The sequence below is a fragment of the Venturia canescens genome, chromosome 9 (genome assembly GCF_019457755.1).
Source record: "Venturia canescens isolate UGA chromosome 9, ASM1945775v1, whole genome shotgun sequence".
Classification (NCBI taxonomy): Eukaryota; Metazoa; Arthropoda; class Insecta; order Hymenoptera; family Ichneumonidae; genus Venturia; species Venturia canescens.
In genome coordinates this window covers 9,136,397-9,153,992 of record NC_057429.1, presented here as the reverse complement: position 1 = coordinate 9,153,992, position 17,596 = coordinate 9,136,397, and the positions used below count along the sequence as shown (strand labels likewise).

Below are 17,596 nucleotides of genomic sequence, written 5' to 3'. Positions count from 1 at the left end.
AGTGGCGGAATTTGGTGATAAAAGAGAGAAAAAAATCGTCCGCTTTGACTTCTAGGAAGTTTAACCCAAGATGTCGGGGAATGTTTTGCGCGATGAGCCGCTGCTATGGTTTTGCCCGAAATGACTTGCTTGTCGCGGCGAGATTATTCAAAATTTCGGCCTAAATCTAAATCCACGAGTGTTGTAACGCGATAATAATTAAAACACGTCAAAATCGATGTGAATCCCGTAGAGCAGGATTCTTCTTTCGGAGTATTGTTCCGTGAGGAAACACAAAAAAATACACAAGAGAATTGAAAAGAAAACAAAAAAAACATTTAAGAGGGATACAAACGAGAAGATAGTGAAAAAAATCAAGTGTTTGGTATCAGAATTTAACAAGGGGGTTTGAGAGACAAAAAATATTACAAGCTGTGTAAAAGAGTGCAGAGAAATCACGTACTATCGTGGCGATTCGCTTCAACCAACATCAAAACAACGTTACGAGAATAATCGTAAATAAAAAGCAAAATTAACGACGAACGTATAAACTTTTATATTTTGTAATGGGAGCTAAATCAAGTACCGTCGCTCAGTCAACGAGCGGCAATGGCCAATCCTCCAATGGCTCCAACGAAACAACAATGCAGGGTTTTTCCATTCTTCGCTCTTTGCCAGGAGGCGTAGGTATGCTCCAGCATCAACAAAGCGGCCAGTCACAGTCATCTAGATTACCTGGAGACAGTAGACAACGTGCTAGATCATTGAGCTCCGTTCCAGATTTATCCTCCGGCGAACAGGGTAGTTTAGCTAATTCCGTAGGTGTTAACGTCGGACAAGCACTTGGTCTGGTTAATCTCGACTCTGATGATGGTGACGAAGACAGTGGTAGAGTTTATGCCGCTCATAGCTTGCCTTCTCATATCTGGTCACTCAACGGTGAGTAAAAAATCATAAGCTATGGGTTTGGGGTCTTTTTAAGTTTTGGAGAATATGAAATATTGTGCTTGAGAGAATCTTTTTTAATCGCTTAACATAATTTTTTTTAACGGTAAATAAGAGTCAAATCTCTTTCACCAAATTTCATCTCTTTGAGAACGATGTGATAAAAACAGGAAAAAGCGAGAGTGAGCTTGGTTAGTCATTTTCACGATTCTCAAGCAAAAATACGTCATTGTTTGGGAATCGCCTTGTTTTTTGCTGTAACATTTTTTCTGCCCAGAGATAAACGAAAAATAAACACAAAGTGTGTGAAAATAAGTTTCTTGAAGTTTCTTTGGTTCGCGAGTAACGAAATTCTGAGAAGCGTCTCGTCTTTGTTAAAATTCTTTTAGATTATTGAACAAAAGAACGAAAAAGTGAGGTTAAGTTTCGGATATTCATGACGTCCGGTCGATCGTCGCTGTATAGAAAGAATAGTTTACGTTCCCAATTTATGCAGAGAGCATTTTGGACCGGTTTTCAAGGTTATCAGAAAGCTGGAACGAGTTTTGATAAAAGGTATCATATATAAAGAGGACAATAGTTCTCCAACGTGAGGACCGCTCGTGAGGATTGAACAAGGGAAATGTTACGTGTAGCAGCATCTTTGGTCCAGAATGAGACGTGAAAAAACAGTCAGAGCAATTTCATTGTTGTCTCCGCGTGACCTCGGTATTTCTTTTGCACCATGCTATTTTTTATTTTCACATACGTCATCGCATTTCTACGGAATTTTATACATTTTTTTTAAACACAGACAATTTCATCAGCTGATACTTATGTATGTTGTTTTTTCGAATGACTAACCCCCGAATCTTACGCTTTTCATAATTTAATGTTTAGGCATGGAACGAGTCGGATTTTCTGACTGATTCTAAGAAATGTTTTCGTGAATTCTTTTGTCAAATCATTATTTCGAATACATAGTGTTCGAGAACGTGGTCATGAGGGACTTAACCTAGCATACACTGACACACGACTGGGTAAGGTTACGAGGTTATGTACTCTGTATGACATTTGGATGTACGGTGAGGTGGGATTGGTCAGGCGCGGGGCAAAAGAGGGAGATGATTGAAGTAGTACGTTTGTTTTGGCGCGTGTTACCGGGGTGGTTGGCCCGGTAACCGTGTACAATCGATGTTGGCTTTCAAGGGCTTTCATGTTCCTCTATTATAATTGAGTAGTGCGAGAGAAAAAGCTGGGCAAGAACAATAAAGGGCGAGTGCGATACAATTGGATAATTTTGGTGGGGAGAGATGTTATGAACCCGGGATGAAAATTCGACGGGTATTTTGAGAACGCAATTTTTGGGATGGGGTAAATTAAGGTTAGGCTGAGTTCACTATGGGAATAATAGTGAGCTCGTGCCTGAACGAATCCGAGACAGAGGTTGTTCCTACGCATCACGTTAGACGGGTTTTTTATGGTACTTTTTCCTCTTGAACATCCTTTTGAATAACAAACTCAGTATTTTCTTGATTCCATTTTTTGTTTTCGTAAATCACAGTTGTTGCGTTAACAAAAAACCTTCTTAATTATCTCCCTCATATTTTTCAAGGTCTAAAATGTCCGGTGTGCTCCAAATTCATCCTGGCGGATGACATTGAGTGTCACTTGGTCATGTGCCTGACTAAACCTCGTCTAAGCTACAATGGTAAGTTTTTCTTATTCCAACTTCAAACCAATCATAAAATCAATTTATTCGTGCACAGATTATCGGAGCTTCAAAAAAATTAATTTTCATTTTCAGAGGATGTTTTAGCGGATGAAAAAGGCGAATGCGTCATTTGCCTTGAAGAACTGCAACCCGGAGACGTGATAGCTCGCTTACCTTGCCTGTGTATATATCACAAAAAGTATGTACAATTCCACTTTTTTTTCTAAAAACATACTCGATAAATAATGCATCTTCGATGGGTCTGGATTTTACCAAAGTAGTTCCTTTACTGAGAAATGAAAACATTCTAACTATTTTTGCATGTTTTCTCGTTTAAATTGATATGGTTTTCAGTTATATTTCTTAAGTACGTATTCCCAGGGGTAACAAAAAACAAAACAGTCAAACTACTCGTAAAACAAGACTCAATGATTCAATATTGTGAAATGCTTTTTTTGCTCAAAATTTCTTTGAATCAAACAACAGAATATTTGAAAAAGTGAACATTTTCAGTACCAAATTAGTACTACAAGTCTATAGCTGTCGCACCAAACTCTTTCTTCCTCAAGACAATATAATTTTTTTTAGATTTTTCTACCACATAGCTCTCAAGGAATTGAACACTAGAGTTCACGTGCACAAGCATAGAGTTCATTACATATATACAGTTATACATCTCGTGTATAAGAACTTCGATTCAACGCTCAATTATGCGATAACCATGGGGTAAAAAAATTTGAAAAAAATTATATTTGTATACTTGATGCCAGAGAATCTTATCACCAAATTTTATCAAATTCTGATTATTTTGATTTCGCAATCCACCCTCCTTAAGTTTGTATATGACAAAATTAATGAGATTCCACTAAAAATAAGTCTATATATAAATTTGCCATTTCAGGAGTCTTATCGCAGAATTTCATAGTTGTATACTAATGACATTGAAATTCTAATGAATATTTCGCCTCGAAAAGTGACAGGAAATTTTCAATTTTCCTTTTCAACACGATAAAACGACTCCATCATCTGATAAAACGTTAAACTGTTCTTGAAGAATGTTTTTAATAGGAAAAAATGTTTGGATCGCACAATGTTCTTGCGTTAGAATGAACCCCATAAAGATCATAATTTTGATCCATCGTTGTCAGCATTCGTTGAGCAATTTGATGTAATTATTGAAAAAATCAGACTCAAACAGTTACAGAGACGAAAGCCAAAAGTACTGAGTTTAGTTTACTGTGACAAACCATTTGTCGTAGTTAGACGTGATTACTTTTCGTTTATGTTTTCGATTTTTTAGTGCTCGCAGTCCTCTTGACCCCCATTAATAACAGACTTTTGACTTTGACATGGTCTTTCTTTTCACCTGTTTATGCACGCTCGAACGTATTTTAATGGATTTATGGGAGGATCAAAGTCGAACTCTAATCTACGAAAAATAAACGATTGCTTCGGGGTTATTGAACGTTGCAGCTGTTCGAATGTTGACGACCGGAAAATGGGACTATTCTTCCTCATGAACGGTTTTAAATTCACCTCAGTAACTGATAAAAAGCTGTGTAGAGTGAAACGTCTGATTATTATTGACTAAATTGAAAAAATCGTTGAATTCTTGAACCTTTTTTCACTTTGAATTTCTTAGAAGTTATATTGCAGAACTGAAACCTCCTCGTACGTTGCACATAAATTACGCTTTTTTTTTCAACAATCGAGACAGGCGAAATTTTGTTTTCTCTCGTTGAGCCTCAATTTAGTATCGTTTGAATGCAACGAAACGTCTTTTTCATATTTTCCGAACAGTTCGAAATTTACAAGCAGCGTGTCGAGTTACAAAAATCGGATGAATCATCGAATCATTGAATTTGATGAGTGAAGAACATTCTCATTCTTTCATAACGACGTGCCAACTTTGTTACGACATCCCGTCCATATATTATCGAACTTTTCCTGCAAAGTGTGAAAAAACTTTATATCGTAATTTCACTGTAGTTCGTTAACAAAACAAATAAAAAGAATGCTCGAGTCGAGAGAAGAGCACAGAACTTAATTACAAAGTTCTTGGCCGTAGCGCAATTTCGTGGTTTGTCATTCGCTATTTAAGAGTATGGATCAGTCGACTAACCTCACTTGGAATTTTCGAAATTGAAATTCTCTGACACAGTTTGACCGATTAAAAAAAGGCTCTGTCAGCCTACGCAGAACGATGGCAAAAATCGACTGACAGAGCCTTTTTTAAATCGGTTAAACTGTGTCAAAGAATTTCGATTTCGAAATTTGCAGCTATCTCTCTCGCACTCACGGTTGCGATATACCGACTGATCCATCCTCTTAAGGCATAACTGGATGGATAGCTCGACCAAAAATTATATCTGATTGGAATTTCCGTACTTCGTGATGCAATAAAAATCTGAAAAAATTCAACAACATTTGGAAAGCTATGAAAAACAATTATCAATAATAATATTGCCCAAAAGTTGATAACAAATTGTTTAAACAATTGATTATTCAATAATTTTGCGGTGATCTATTGTTTTTTTTTTACGAATCAAATGTGTGTATTTTTCCGAATGCTCATGAATTTTTTCCGAATTTTCGTGGATTTTTGAAATTTCTTGAAAAAATTTTTAAAAATTTGAATTTTGCATGGATATGTTTTAGAAGACATATTTACCATAAGTTTTGAAAAGTCTCAAGGTTATTGGATCAAAAATGTACAAATAGAGCCACTTAAAAAATTTAAAAAAGGCAATTTCAAAAATCCACGAAAATTTTGAAAAAAATCATGAGCATTCAGAAAAATGCGCACATTCGATTCGTAAAAAAAAAACAAGGGTTTACTGTAAAATTGTTAAAAAATTATTTATTCAAACAATTTATTAATAACTTTTGGGCAATATTATTATTGATAATCGTAGTGCATAACTTTCCAAATGTTGCTGAATTTTTTCAGATTTTTATTGCATCACGAAGTACGGAAATTCCGATCAGGTACAATTTATCGGCTGGGCTATCCATCCAGTAATATCTTAAGCACGTATTCCGTTTCCACTTTATCGTTGTACTCCGTTTGCAGGCTCATTTATTTGTCGAAGCTTGAAAGAGTGTGTATTTTTTGCTAGTCTCGTTTGACGTGGTTCCCGATCAGTTCGAGTGTCGACCCAAACTTTACGAAGCTTTTAAATTCTGTTTTCTTTTGTTCGCAGCTGTATCGACAAGTGGTTTCAAGTGAACCGCAGTTGTCCCGAGCATCCAGGGGACTGATTGCTGAGCGCCGAGCAATAATTCATTGAGTAAAGTGGATCAAATTGTTGGCCCAGTGTGGGACACGAATTAAATCGATGCGACTCAGAACGGTGCACGAAAGTAAGGACGGAGCGAGTTATTGAAAAAAAGGAATTAAAAAGCAACAAAAAAAAAAGAAAAAAAGGAGGAGAAGAAGAAGAAAAAGAAAACAAAACGAACACAGATATTAAGAATGAAAAAAAAAAAAAACTGAAAACAGCAGAAAAAAGAAAACAAAAAAGAAAACTAGTCAAGGTGGCCGCTAGTCTGCGACGGTGGTTCGTACGGGTGTGGTGATCGTTCGAGCGACCAACAATCGATCGGATTGATAATAAACACGATGCGAAGAGAAAGAAAAAGAAGAATTTTTCGAAAAAAATATGTCGACAAAAAGAAACAAAGAAAATAATCATGTGGACAAGTATCCAACTTCAATCCTTAAAACTCTACGTCTAAGAGAGGGACTTATTAAAGAAATTAAACAAAAAAAGAAACAATACAAATTCGAAAAAAAAAACGTAAGGCAACGTTAAATACACGCGTACACAATACACAGACACAGATGAAGAAATACATCGCCTGATGATTGAGCGATACAAAAAAATGCTATTATCTATACGTATCTATAATTACTCTATTAACGCTATATCGCTTACTATCGATTGTACCATATTTATAAATTTTACTTAGTTTTACATCTCGAAGTCGATTTAGCGGTTAAGCAAATTGATGATCACAGTTATTGTTAGTATATATATATATACATCTATCCATATATATATATACATATATTATTATTATTATTATTATTTTTCTTCATGGAAAAAAGGGAAATTTTACAGTGGCCGATGCTTAGTCGGAACGGACCTGCTTTACGAGCGGGAGAGCTCTACTTTAGATAAGTTAGTTATTAATTTTAATGATTTTACAACCAAGACGATGTATTGTTTTTTGTTGTTTGTTGGACTCGGGCCGGGGTTTGGGGAGGGGGCGCGGGGGTTTAAAAGGGGGAAGGATCGCAGCGCTAGAAAGGATATTTTTGATACTTTCATAAATGGGTAAGCCAGGATGTATATGAGAGTGAGAGAGAGAGAGAGAGAGAAAGAGAGAGAAAGAAAGAAGTGGAAAATTCGGAGCAAAGGACTTGTCGTAATGCTGTTGACGCTGTAGTTACAATAAAGGTTCTAATTTAACCTTCTTTATTGAAAACACGAAATAAAATGAATTTGTTTATTTTTTTTTCTTCGATATTTTGCCTGGTCCTGGTTATGCAATCGTTTATAATTTGTTCTTATTCTTAATATGCGGTACGCAGCGAAAAACGGACGCAATTGCAATGTTTGTATGCTGGCTGGATGATAAATTATGCACGCCTTTGCATTCCCGGGTGCGCAAACGTGCGTCGCGCCAGTTTGGAGGGGTCACGAGACCCCGAGCTCAAGGTCATCGCGGATCAACGAACCAATCCGGTTCTCGGCCCGCTGCCTCGCGTCTTTATGTAACTAACGCTTTTCTCCTATTATTCTGATATTCGTTTGCCACAAATCCTCCGCGTCTTCGAACTTCCTCTTCGTCTTTACCTTCGAATCACCGAGTTTATCATATCGAATTTATATATCGTGTTTGAACGCAACATACGATCGTGGAGCCGTTTTTAGTCAAGACGCGATTGCACGATAGCACGAGAAAATTTTGGTTAAATACGAGTACACGGACGTTATTACACTGCTTTTTTCATCTCTGCGTGTCAGTTTATTAACGATGCTCGGAGCGCGCGAATAATGCGAGTCGTGCTTCCGAAATATCGAACTTCTCTTTCGCCATCTCGCGACGAAGTCGAACAGTTCTGTTATTTTTCCGCAGCGCCGCCGCTATCGATCAATCGCGAACTCGTTAATATAATTCGCACTGAGACGTTTTCTCGTTATTTCTGACGGCAACATTTCTTACCTTTTTTTCTTCAAGTTTTTTACGTTTCTTTTTTTTCGTACTGTACATCTAGAAAAATGGTGAGAAAACATCGTTAATTAATTAATTTTCTATACAGACGCTTTTTCTTCGACATCCTTCATACGCAGGTACGACCAGTTGAATATTCTTATATGACTGTGTCGATCCTAACGATATATATCCTTGTATTTTTGCTGGAAATATTCGAGTTTCAACGAAGTACGCAAATTCCGCGATTCCTTTGGACTATTTTTTGTTCTTCTCAAAATAAAGCCACAATTGCTTTTTTTTTTTATTAATCGGTATAATTTGCAAGTGTAGTTTCAGGATTCTGTGTAAATATAAACGTACAATTTGAAAGTATATTGAAAAATTATTCTTGTGACAACTCGAGACTTGTTTGTTATATCATATATATACACATTCATTGCTCATCATTAGAGGCCGAGTCGAAGTTCAGTAATATAATAACGAGGGCGACGACTATGTACAGTCCGTAACATAAAATTTCGTAATTGGTCGACGAGAAGCTATAAATAGTTTTTATTCCTTATTAATTTCGTGCGAATAATGAATGGACAAAGAAGATTGAATCTACAAACATTATTTTGCATTTATTATAGTAACGAATTGTCATCTTCGTTTTTATAAACAAAAAAACTGCGATCGATGTACTTTATGCAAAAAAGAGTAAATTCTAAAACGATTGTTCCGCTGGTACTTCGGTTAATGAATTATTTGTTAAGTACGTATATGAATTTCTAGTCTCACACGTTTGTACAAGTTCGCGCGCTGAGCCGACGGGGTTCGATCAAGGGACACGGACTGCTGGCGGGGTAGTCTCGAAAAATCAGGGTTGCCCGGTGGCCGGCGATTGCGCTGTAAACCCCCAGAAAGAAGAGAGAAGAGGCGAGTGGCGAGTGGACGAGAGAGAAGGCGTGAGAGAGATAGAGAGAACGAGACGTTTTCTTAATGGTGGAATCTTCGAAAGTTTGGAGGTTATAAAGCGGATATATCCGTAATGATGTGTAGTAACCCGTGAAAAATAGCCTAGGCAACGAAATACGTGTTCGAACAAGCATTTACGGAAAAGTGGGATTTATCGACGTGACGATTATTCGCATTTTCTCTCTCTCTCTCTCTCTCTTTTTTGTATTTCCGTAATACTACAAAAGGGACGTTGCGCTCATACTGCTAATTCTTTCTGAAGAAAGAGCGCTTGGAGAGGAGAGAGAGAGAGAGAGAGAGAGAGAGAGAGAGAGAGAAGGAGAGAGTGTATGAGTGAGGAAACGGAAAAAAAAGTGTTCTGAGACGAGAATCGTATTATGGGATATTGAGACTATTGAAAACCAAAAAGGAAATCGCGTGTGCGTGTTTTTAACGTCGATAATGTCGGCTGCAAGTAGACTCAGGGTAATGCGGGATAGTAGGATGGCCGATTTGGCCGTTTGACGAATATTTCAAGATTTTTTCGTGACGGTGGGCGGTGGTTTTTTATTTTTTAAAAAAGGGCGTAACATGGTCAAGGAAAAGCCGAATTCGACTCGTATCTACGACTCCGAGGGTTACAGGCGACGTGCCGCTTGTATATGCGTGAAAAACGACCTCGAGGATGAGGTAAAAAATATAGGGGGCACTTTTTTGCCACACATAATTTATTCACTTTTCTATATTCTCTCACCAGGACCCCCATATGTATGAAGTTATTATTCGTGCTTAACCATTTAATTCAATTCCATTCCTCCCTAAAGGTTCTTGAGATTCTTCGAAAAAATTTCATTGTCTATGTTAGTATGAATCATTCTCAAACTCATTTAAATTTCAACATTCTCCAAAAATTATGATTTTCTGTTTCCAACAACTGTTTGAACACTGACAAATATTCCTCAATTGTGGAACGCAGGTTCTTTTGGTCACATCCAGCAGAAGACCCGACAGTTGGATCGTGCCAGGCGGCGGCGTTGAACCCGAAGAAGAACCAGCTGTGACCGCTCTCAGAGAAGTCAGAGAAGAGGCAGGAGTTCTTGGGAATTTGGGACGTTGCCTTGGGGTGTTTGAGGTTCTTAAAATGAATTTTAAAGTTGACAATAGAACTTCAAAATTTATTATAACGGATTCCTAGGAAGGAACCGAATATTTTGAAACATTTACTCTATTGGTGGATTGCAAAAGAGTTTCTGGATCCTTTGAAAACCTTTTACAGAATATCTGTGAAATTTTCTGGTGAAATTTCAAAGTTTTGCGAAGCATACTACAAAATATTTAATCACAAAAGTTATGTACGTGTGAGATATTTGGACAATTGAAAGAGTTATCAAATTTTTTTGAAAAAATAGTATCCATTGTGTTTCGCTCCAAAGTGCAAGGGAATATTCAGAAAAAAACATTTTAACCGTGTGTTTCAGCAGAATGTTGAACACAAACATAGAACACAAGTGTGGGTGATGTGCGTAACGGAGGAAATGCCAGAATGGGAAGATTCAAGAGCAATTGGACGCAAAAGGAAATGGTTTTCGATAGCAGAGGCTTTGGTACAACTTGCACAACATAAACCTGTCCAGCGTTCATACATACACAGCTTGCGCAACACGAATCCAAGATGCAACAGTCCAAACAGCCCGACATCTCTTCACTCGCCTCACGGTTCACCGGGGTCGATACAAGTGATGAACAACTCTGGTAGTAATCCTCATCCGAACAAAAATAGCTAATGTCCAGCTAATGAGAATGGCAATAAGAGTTTTGGGTTTTCTTTTTGTTCTTCACAAGCATATTTTTCAATCACGGCTCTATTCGTCAGCCCTAAAATAAGTTTCCTTCGTCCGCTGTTTGTGTCTTTTCCTTCGATTTTCATTTTATCTTTTATTTCCTTTTTCGTTTCTCAACGATCTCGCGCAGGAGTCGTGGAGATCGCGATAATCACTACCACCGTATTTTATACATCAAACTATATATATATATATATATGTGTGTATATATATATATATATATATATATATATATACTAATTAATTACGACCCCCGTCACGACCCTCTATTTACTTATTATTCGTATTATAACTTATATAACTATGGAACGCTAATGAAAGAAATGATTATGAGAATGCAAACGAAACAATAAAATAAGCAACCGGAAGTGAGAGCGATTGAGAAAAATCTGGTATGTTGAGTCGAGTCTAATGAGTTCTAGCTCGAAAATGATTCGTGAAATGATTGTCTGACTAATAAAGAAAAATTTATATACATTTTCGATAATCCCATCATTTCCCCTTTTCTTCGCCTTTTTTACTGCACGAAAAGATGCATATGCGCCTATAGGGTTGTGTGCCTCGTTGCATTTCTAACTTCGGGTTCCCTTTATTTTGTCCGGCTGTTCCGTAAATAGAACTTTTTAAATGACAATACAGTCTCGCTAGAACGAGCTTCGGAATCGCGTAACATTGTCATTTTTTATTTAGCTCGCCATCCGTGTCGTGTTTACGTTTTCACCCACCGATGCAGCTATAATTATGTGCAGATCGCTTGTGCGCGTGCGTAAATCTACACGGTTCAGAGGTTCAGTTTCACGCACCCACGTGTTCGCGTCCGAAACGCCGACTGCAATTTTTGAATTCTGTTTCCTTTGTTTTCATTATAATCAAGTACCGGATTAATTGCAGAACATAAGAATAGGAAAACAAGTAGGTGAGTTAATACAATCATCCTTAAGTCGATTCAATGATTCAACGATTATGCATCATATTTACTTGAAAGGTTATACATATGACCCAACCTCAAAAAGAACTTTTTTGTACAAAGTAGTTGAAAAAAATTTTTTTTTCTCGAAAATTTAAACCAATGTTGCTCTAAATCGTTCCGTTATTTTTTTGATTTTCGCAGTATAAGTTTGTGGTGTTACTGTTATTCAGTGTATTTTTTTGCAATGAAAGTCTACAATTTCTTACAGTATATTAAGTTATAAAATATATATAGATATATATAGTATATCTATTATATAGTTATAAAATACATAGTATACGAGGATGACTTTGTAACAAAAATTGAACAACCGAGTTGAATGGTGAAAACAAAATATGATTTTTCCTTTTCTCTGCACAGTTGAAAAATATGAAATTGTTTGTTACCAAAAGGCTGTGAAGATGTCGGATCCTATGGACCAAGAACCGATGGACGAAGCGCTGGACAATGAAATGGAAGATAGTGAAGAGGACAGCGAAGAAATGGATGAGGAGAATGAGGGAGAAAATGAAACAAAAGGGATCGAAGAGGCTGCTAAAAAACCAGAAGTATATTTACCAGGAAAAACTTTGAAAAGGGATGAGGAATTGGTTGTCGATCGCTCTGCATACAGAATGTTACATCAAGCACAGACGGGTGCTCCGTGTTTGAGTTTTGATGTGATAAGGGATGATTTCGGTAATTCTCGAGACGCGTATCCTTTGAGTATGTATTTGCTCGCTGGTACACAAGCGGCGCGAACTCACGTGAATAATCTTTTGGTAATGAAAATAACGAATTTGAGTGGTATCAAAAGCGATGATGAGAGCGAGGATGAGAGTGATGAGGAATTGAGTGATTCTGAGGACGAAGGAAGTCACAGTAAACTCCCCGTAATGGCAATCGCGTCGATAAAGCATCAAGGGTGTGTAAACAGAGTGCGATGTGCTCAAGTTGGACAAACATGTTTCGCTGCCAGTTGGAGCGAATTAGGTCGAGTTAATCTTTGGAATTTAGACGAACAGCTCAAGGCTGTTGAAAGTCCTGCTCTGTTGTCGAGTTACAATAAAAAGGTGGAAAAATCTGATGCCGGTCCTAAACCCTTTTTCACCTTCAAAGGACATTCCGTCGAAGGCTATGGCATTGATTGGTGTCCCACTGAACCTGGAACACTCGCTTCTGGTGATTGCAAAGGCAACATTCACATTTGGCGACACACAGATGGTGCCAGTTGGAACGTTGATCAGAGACCTTACAATTCTCATGCACCGTATAGCGTCGAAGATTTGCAATGGTCACCCAATGAAAAAAACGTTTTGGCGTCGTGTTCCGTTGATAAAAGGTATTTTTCGGAAAATAAACGATTCTCCGGCGACACGCTGCTGTCGTTATTTGCACTACCGGAGCAGTTCTTTTTGCAAAAAAAAATACAGAATAAAGTAGAAAATTCAAGAATTTGAGATCTTTTTTTACATTTGAAAACTGGACAAATATTTATACAAAAATTGCAGATCATTTGGAACTACATTTTCTGAATTGAAGTAACATTCATAGATTTATCTTGCTCAAATTTCTGTTTATCATTCAAAGATTAAGAAACGTTCTGAATATTTTGGAGGAAAAAGCAGAAAAAATGTTTTTTTTTTATTTGTCGATGAGACCTGTCATAAAACAAGCCGCTGATAAAGACGACTCGTTTTCCTGTATTTCAATCTGCTAAAAATGTTACTTGCAAAAAAGGTCTTTGGGAAGCTCCAAACATTTTATTCGATCGTAATTTTATCACAGTGTATTTATCGGTAGCTCAAAAAACTAAGTATTAATAAAATATTGTACAAAAAAATAAAAACATTGTTTAAATTCCAGTATAAAAATATGGGATATGAGAGCAAGTCCGCAGTCCGCGTGTATGTTGACCGCATCGAACGCTCACGAATCGGACATAAATGTGATATCGTGGAATCGCAAAGAGAGCCGTTTCATCCTATCCGGTGGTGACGACGGAATGTTGAAAGTGTGGGATTTACGACAATTCGGTACACAATCGACGAGTCCCGTGGCAACGTTTAAACAACATACAGCACCGGTGACGACCGTTGAATGGCATCCGGAGGAAGCGACGGTTTTCGCGTCTGGAGGAGCTGACGATCAAATTGCTCAGTGGGATCTTTCAGTCGAGCAAGATCAGAACGACGTGGAACAGGACAACGATTTGGCGGGTTTGCCTCCTCAACTTTTATTCATTCATCAGGGACAGTCCGATGTCAAGGAACTTCACTGGCATCCACAGTGCCCTGGCACTGTAATTTCCACTGCTCACTCTGGCTTCAATATATTTAGAACGATTAGTGTATAGTTAAGAATTTCTACAAATATATTTCTTTCATCGTACAGCATTGACGATGAGTTTTTCTCATACAAATACCTCGACACCTCATAAATTTGATTTGTCTCTTAGTCTTTAAATTCCAGCTATTGTTTTAAAAGTGTCAATGACAGTAAATGCCTTATTGTCGGTCTTCCGTGCGGACAATTCCAAGGATTTTTCATCTCTCCCATTTGCCAAAGGAGACGCCGCATCTCTGACATGTTCAATGCTTTTCCGATCATTACAGCACCACGACATGCTCGCGATGCCAGCATTTGCCTTACCCTTGAAGGCCTCGGTATCGTATCCGCTGTTCCGCTATTATCTGAGGCACCTTCTCTTATCAAAAATATTAGTTCTTCTATATCCTCTTGACCGAATTGCCAACCACCGCTCGTTGGCATTCCCGTTAAACGGACGCGGCTACCGGGGTTTTCTGAAAACAGTAATTTTCATTACAACTGTTAAAAAAAAAATGAATTTAGTCATCTTCAATTCGAAAAAGTACGATGGAAAACTCTAGAATTGTTTCAATTCATCTCTTTTGTTATTCCGTTTATTAGGTTTGATAACATATTACTGTTGCAGTGAAGATTTACGAAATTGCTTGTCATAAACTTGAAGAAACGGAAGTTTAAAGTATAAAATTGTTTCTTATTATGAATGAATGAATTTTAATTCTTTTTGAAAGTGTCGAAAATAGACTTGAAAATTTCACACTGCAATAAGCGCCTCTCATATTCATTAATCAACTCAATATCATATGTTAGAAAAATGATTTTTTAATAATTTTTTTATTACCATTCTCGTTAACATCAAATGTGAATCCATTATCCTCAAAAATCTGTCGATGTTCAACGAGTATTGATTCATTGAGAGCGGCGAGGTTGAGAGATTTTGGGATAATTAATTTTTGAGTCTTCAGTTTGGTCTCATCGTTTAACTTTTCGAAACGGAATTTTTCGTCAGTCGCGTGTTGATCGATTATAAACAAATCACCTTGCAGTCGAGCTACAATAAATCCTAGATTAAATTGTCCTACAATAGCCATCTGGAAAAAAAAGTTGTTATTCTCATTGAGAGTGAAAATTAAATAACCAACGAATAAAGGATATACCTCTCCAAAAGATTCTTTCTTCAATTCCTTTTTTAATTCTTTCTCAGCTTCTGCGCTCTTGCTCGGTTCTATTTGAACTCTATACTTAACCCTTTGGGATTCTTTTTCAGAAGATTGAGCCGAGCAAGATTTTTGTAATATACATCTTTTGATCGATTCTAAACTAATTCTGAGATCACGGTCCTTGAGCTTTTCTACCAAATTTTCTTTTTCATTATCTACGTTCTCATCGTCCTTTTGTGTGGGAAATCCTTCATTCTGTTTCTCGAGCGCAAGCTTTTTTGTCGGTGGATTCGGGGAACCACTGTTATTCCGAGGGACACTTCTCTTGAGCGTGTAATTGAGCTCTTGAAGGGTTTTCATGGTGAAATTTCCCTGCATTTTGTCCCAGCTATTGACCAAATTTGATTTGATAGTAGCGAGGACAAACTTTTCTTGAGTAAGAAAAATCGTCCGTTTGTCAGGTGTGACATTAACATCGGCACACTGTTGGTCAGGTTTCAGATTCAAATACACAAAAGGATATTGTTTGTTGTTGTATTTGTGATAAATGTTGTTTATTAATTTGCTGATTTTCGTCAAGTGGCAAGGCCGACCATTGACGTAAAAAAATTGTCTGTCCGCGCTGGAACGTCCCATTGTGTGTTCGCAGCTGCTCACATAAAATTCCCAGCTGAAGTCAATCTTTAATGTCGCTGGCAAATTGTATTCCTGGAGGGTCGTTTCGTCCGGTGGTTCAATTTTGACTTCTGACAACCCTGCCAACGATTTTCTGCCAAAAATCGATTCAGCGTTTTCCAGAACACTGTTACTCCCCATTGTGGATATTAGTGTTTGATTCGCTTTTCCATTAGAGTTATTTGTACACCTTATTTTTATACCCGTTGATACCAGACAATAGCTGTACAGGATTTGGATAGTTTTTGCATATTCTTTTTTGATATTTTTCTGGAATTCTTTCGCTCTGACTGGAAGATTTTTGAAAATGTTTTTCACAACCACCGTAGTCCCGAATTCTCTAGCGCAAATTTCCTTATTTACCAATACACCATTCTTGTCGAATTGCAGCTTGAAAGCGTGATCGTTTGTTGAGTGCCTTGTTGTGATGCTCAAATCTGATAATGCGCACAACGAACTCAAAGCTTCTCCTCGGAATCCAAATGTAACAACTTCTTGTAAATCCGAAAATTCTCTCAGCTTTGATGTGTGATGCTTTAGTGCTGGTAAAAAACAATTATGAGAGATCAAATATTAATTGACTGTGGTCATGGGAAATATTGAAAAAATAGTGTTTTCTATTTTCCTTTTTTTTTCACAAACTTCATATCATTTTTTGGTAAAAAAATAAAAACAGCAAATAAATCGAACAGTTGTTTGTCTAAAAAATTGTCGAGAAATTGATTTTTGTTACCTAAACCTTCGAAATCTTGCTCCAAAACACCGCTTCCATTGTCACTGACAGTGATGCAGGTTTTTCCGTAATCCACAAGTTGAACATCAATGACAGTAGCTCCACTGTCAATACTGTTTTCCACCAATTCTTTGACAGCGACCGCGAGATCAAGAACAACCTATATTTACAATAATCAGTGAAAAGTACTGGAAAATTGACAGACTCGTAAATAAAGCTGGGTAAACCTAACCTGCCCGGAGCAAATGTGATGAACGGTTTCTTTGTTTATCGCTGATATTTTTTTCGAGGATTCCCTCGTAGCGATTGGTTCGATTAGTTCTTCACTCATTTTCGATTTTGTGTCCATTAATTAACAATAATTTTCATTTTTATTGAGATGTAACAGCCGGTGCTCATTGCATTTGCATTATAACACATACAGCGTCACTGCATGCACGGTGGCCGCGAAACATCGTCGCAATTCGCAATCGCGATTTTAATACGAGCAACACCGTGCGACACAGAGTCGTATGGTGCCCATGTTATTTCGTTCTTGCTGGAACGCATAGTGTAACTGTAACACAGTGTCGCTCTGTGTCGTTTGCTGGCATGCCAAAATACGCTCACTGTTCAAATAAAACGAAATATTCTTTTCTTTTCAACTCCCTGCGACACATTATAAGTATATACAATGTTAACTAAATCTGCAAAAGATATTTTACAACGAACCTGCAAGTTTTATACGTTACATTTTTCAAACTAAAATTACGTGCATATTTCTTACCTTCTATATATATTCCAGTTTCTGCTACAAAGTCAAAATGAAACAGCTTTTTATTACTTTAAAATTGATCCCGTTATTAACCTTTTATATATTTAGGAAATATATATATTTTTTTAAGTAACTCAATATGTATATCGATTACTCAACGAAATATTTCTATTCGTGACCACTGTGTTACACAGTGTTCCACAGTGTTGCTTGCTGGAAACGGCCTAGACTGTAGCTTTACAAAACATCTTCTGAGCTCCACAATTCTAGAAAAAAATGACATGCCACTTTTACCCCCACCACCGTGAATCGTTTTATTTAAAAGATAGTCGGCGAAAGCCTCGGGCCAGCAGACGACAGGGCTGCAATATACTTGTCCC

The 17,596-nt window shown here is 37.3% G+C and overlaps 4 protein-coding genes across 15 annotated transcripts; 3 read left to right on the top strand and 1 right to left on the bottom strand.

Moving 5' to 3' along the window:
• The first annotated feature begins 46 nt into the window (after positions 1-46).
• Positions 47-7,132, top strand: LOC122416540 (E3 ubiquitin-protein ligase ZNRF2). Its single transcript, XM_043429595.1, has 4 exons — positions 47-918; positions 2,519-2,614; positions 2,711-2,816; positions 5,821-7,132. Exons 1-4 carry the CDS (start codon positions 546-548, stop codon positions 5,876-5,878), a joined length of 633 nt encoding a protein of 210 aa, XP_043285530.1. The 5' UTR covers positions 47-545; the 3' UTR covers positions 5,879-7,132.
• A 543-nt stretch (positions 7,133-7,675) lies between these two features.
• On the top strand, positions 7,676-11,094 carry Aps (diphosphoinositol polyphosphate phosphohydrolase 1 Aps). Of its 3 annotated transcripts, none has more exons than XM_043429596.1 (4): positions 7,676-7,977; positions 8,615-9,466; positions 9,753-9,908; positions 10,255-11,094. In XM_043429596.1, the coding sequence occupies exons 2-4, from the start codon at positions 9,368-9,370 to the stop codon at positions 10,558-10,560; spliced, it is 561 nt and encodes a 186-aa protein (XP_043285531.1). In that variant the 5' UTR covers positions 7,676-7,977; positions 8,615-9,367; the 3' UTR covers positions 10,561-11,094. The 3 variants fall into 3 exon arrangements, with proteins under 3 accessions (XP_043285531.1, XP_043285533.1, XP_043285534.1); XM_043429598.1 differs by having other exon boundaries at positions 7,725-7,977; positions 10,258-11,094; XM_043429599.1 differs by lacking the exons at positions 7,676-7,977; positions 8,615-9,466 and adding an exon at positions 9,519-9,636.
• Positions 11,095-11,988: 894 nt separating this feature from the next.
• Positions 11,989-13,111, top strand: l(2)09851 (WD repeat-containing protein 1 l(2)09851). The gene is made up of 2 exons (XM_043429630.1): positions 11,989-12,908; positions 13,078-13,111. The coding sequence occupies exons 1-2, from the start codon at positions 11,989-11,991 to the stop codon at positions 13,109-13,111; spliced, it is 954 nt and encodes a 317-aa protein (XP_043285565.1).
• Positions 13,112-13,653: 542 nt separating this feature from the next.
• Positions 13,654-17,485, bottom strand: Pms2 (mismatch repair endonuclease PMS2). Of its 10 annotated transcripts, none has more exons than XM_043429584.1 (7): positions 17,229-17,485; positions 16,695-17,148; positions 16,463-16,622; positions 15,052-16,271; positions 14,736-14,985; positions 14,073-14,370; positions 13,654-13,887 (listed from the first exon to the last, which is right to left on the bottom strand). In XM_043429584.1, the coding sequence occupies exons 2-7, from the start codon at positions 16,809-16,811 to the stop codon at positions 13,803-13,805; spliced, it is 2,130 nt and encodes a 709-aa protein (XP_043285519.1). In that variant the 5' UTR covers positions 16,812-17,148; positions 17,229-17,485; the 3' UTR covers positions 13,654-13,802. The 10 variants fall into 10 exon arrangements, with proteins under 10 accessions (XP_043285519.1, XP_043285520.1, XP_043285521.1 ...); XM_043429585.1 differs by having other exon boundaries at positions 16,695-17,110; XM_043429586.1 differs by having other exon boundaries at positions 16,695-17,070.
• Between the last annotated feature and the right edge of the window lie 111 nt (positions 17,486-17,596).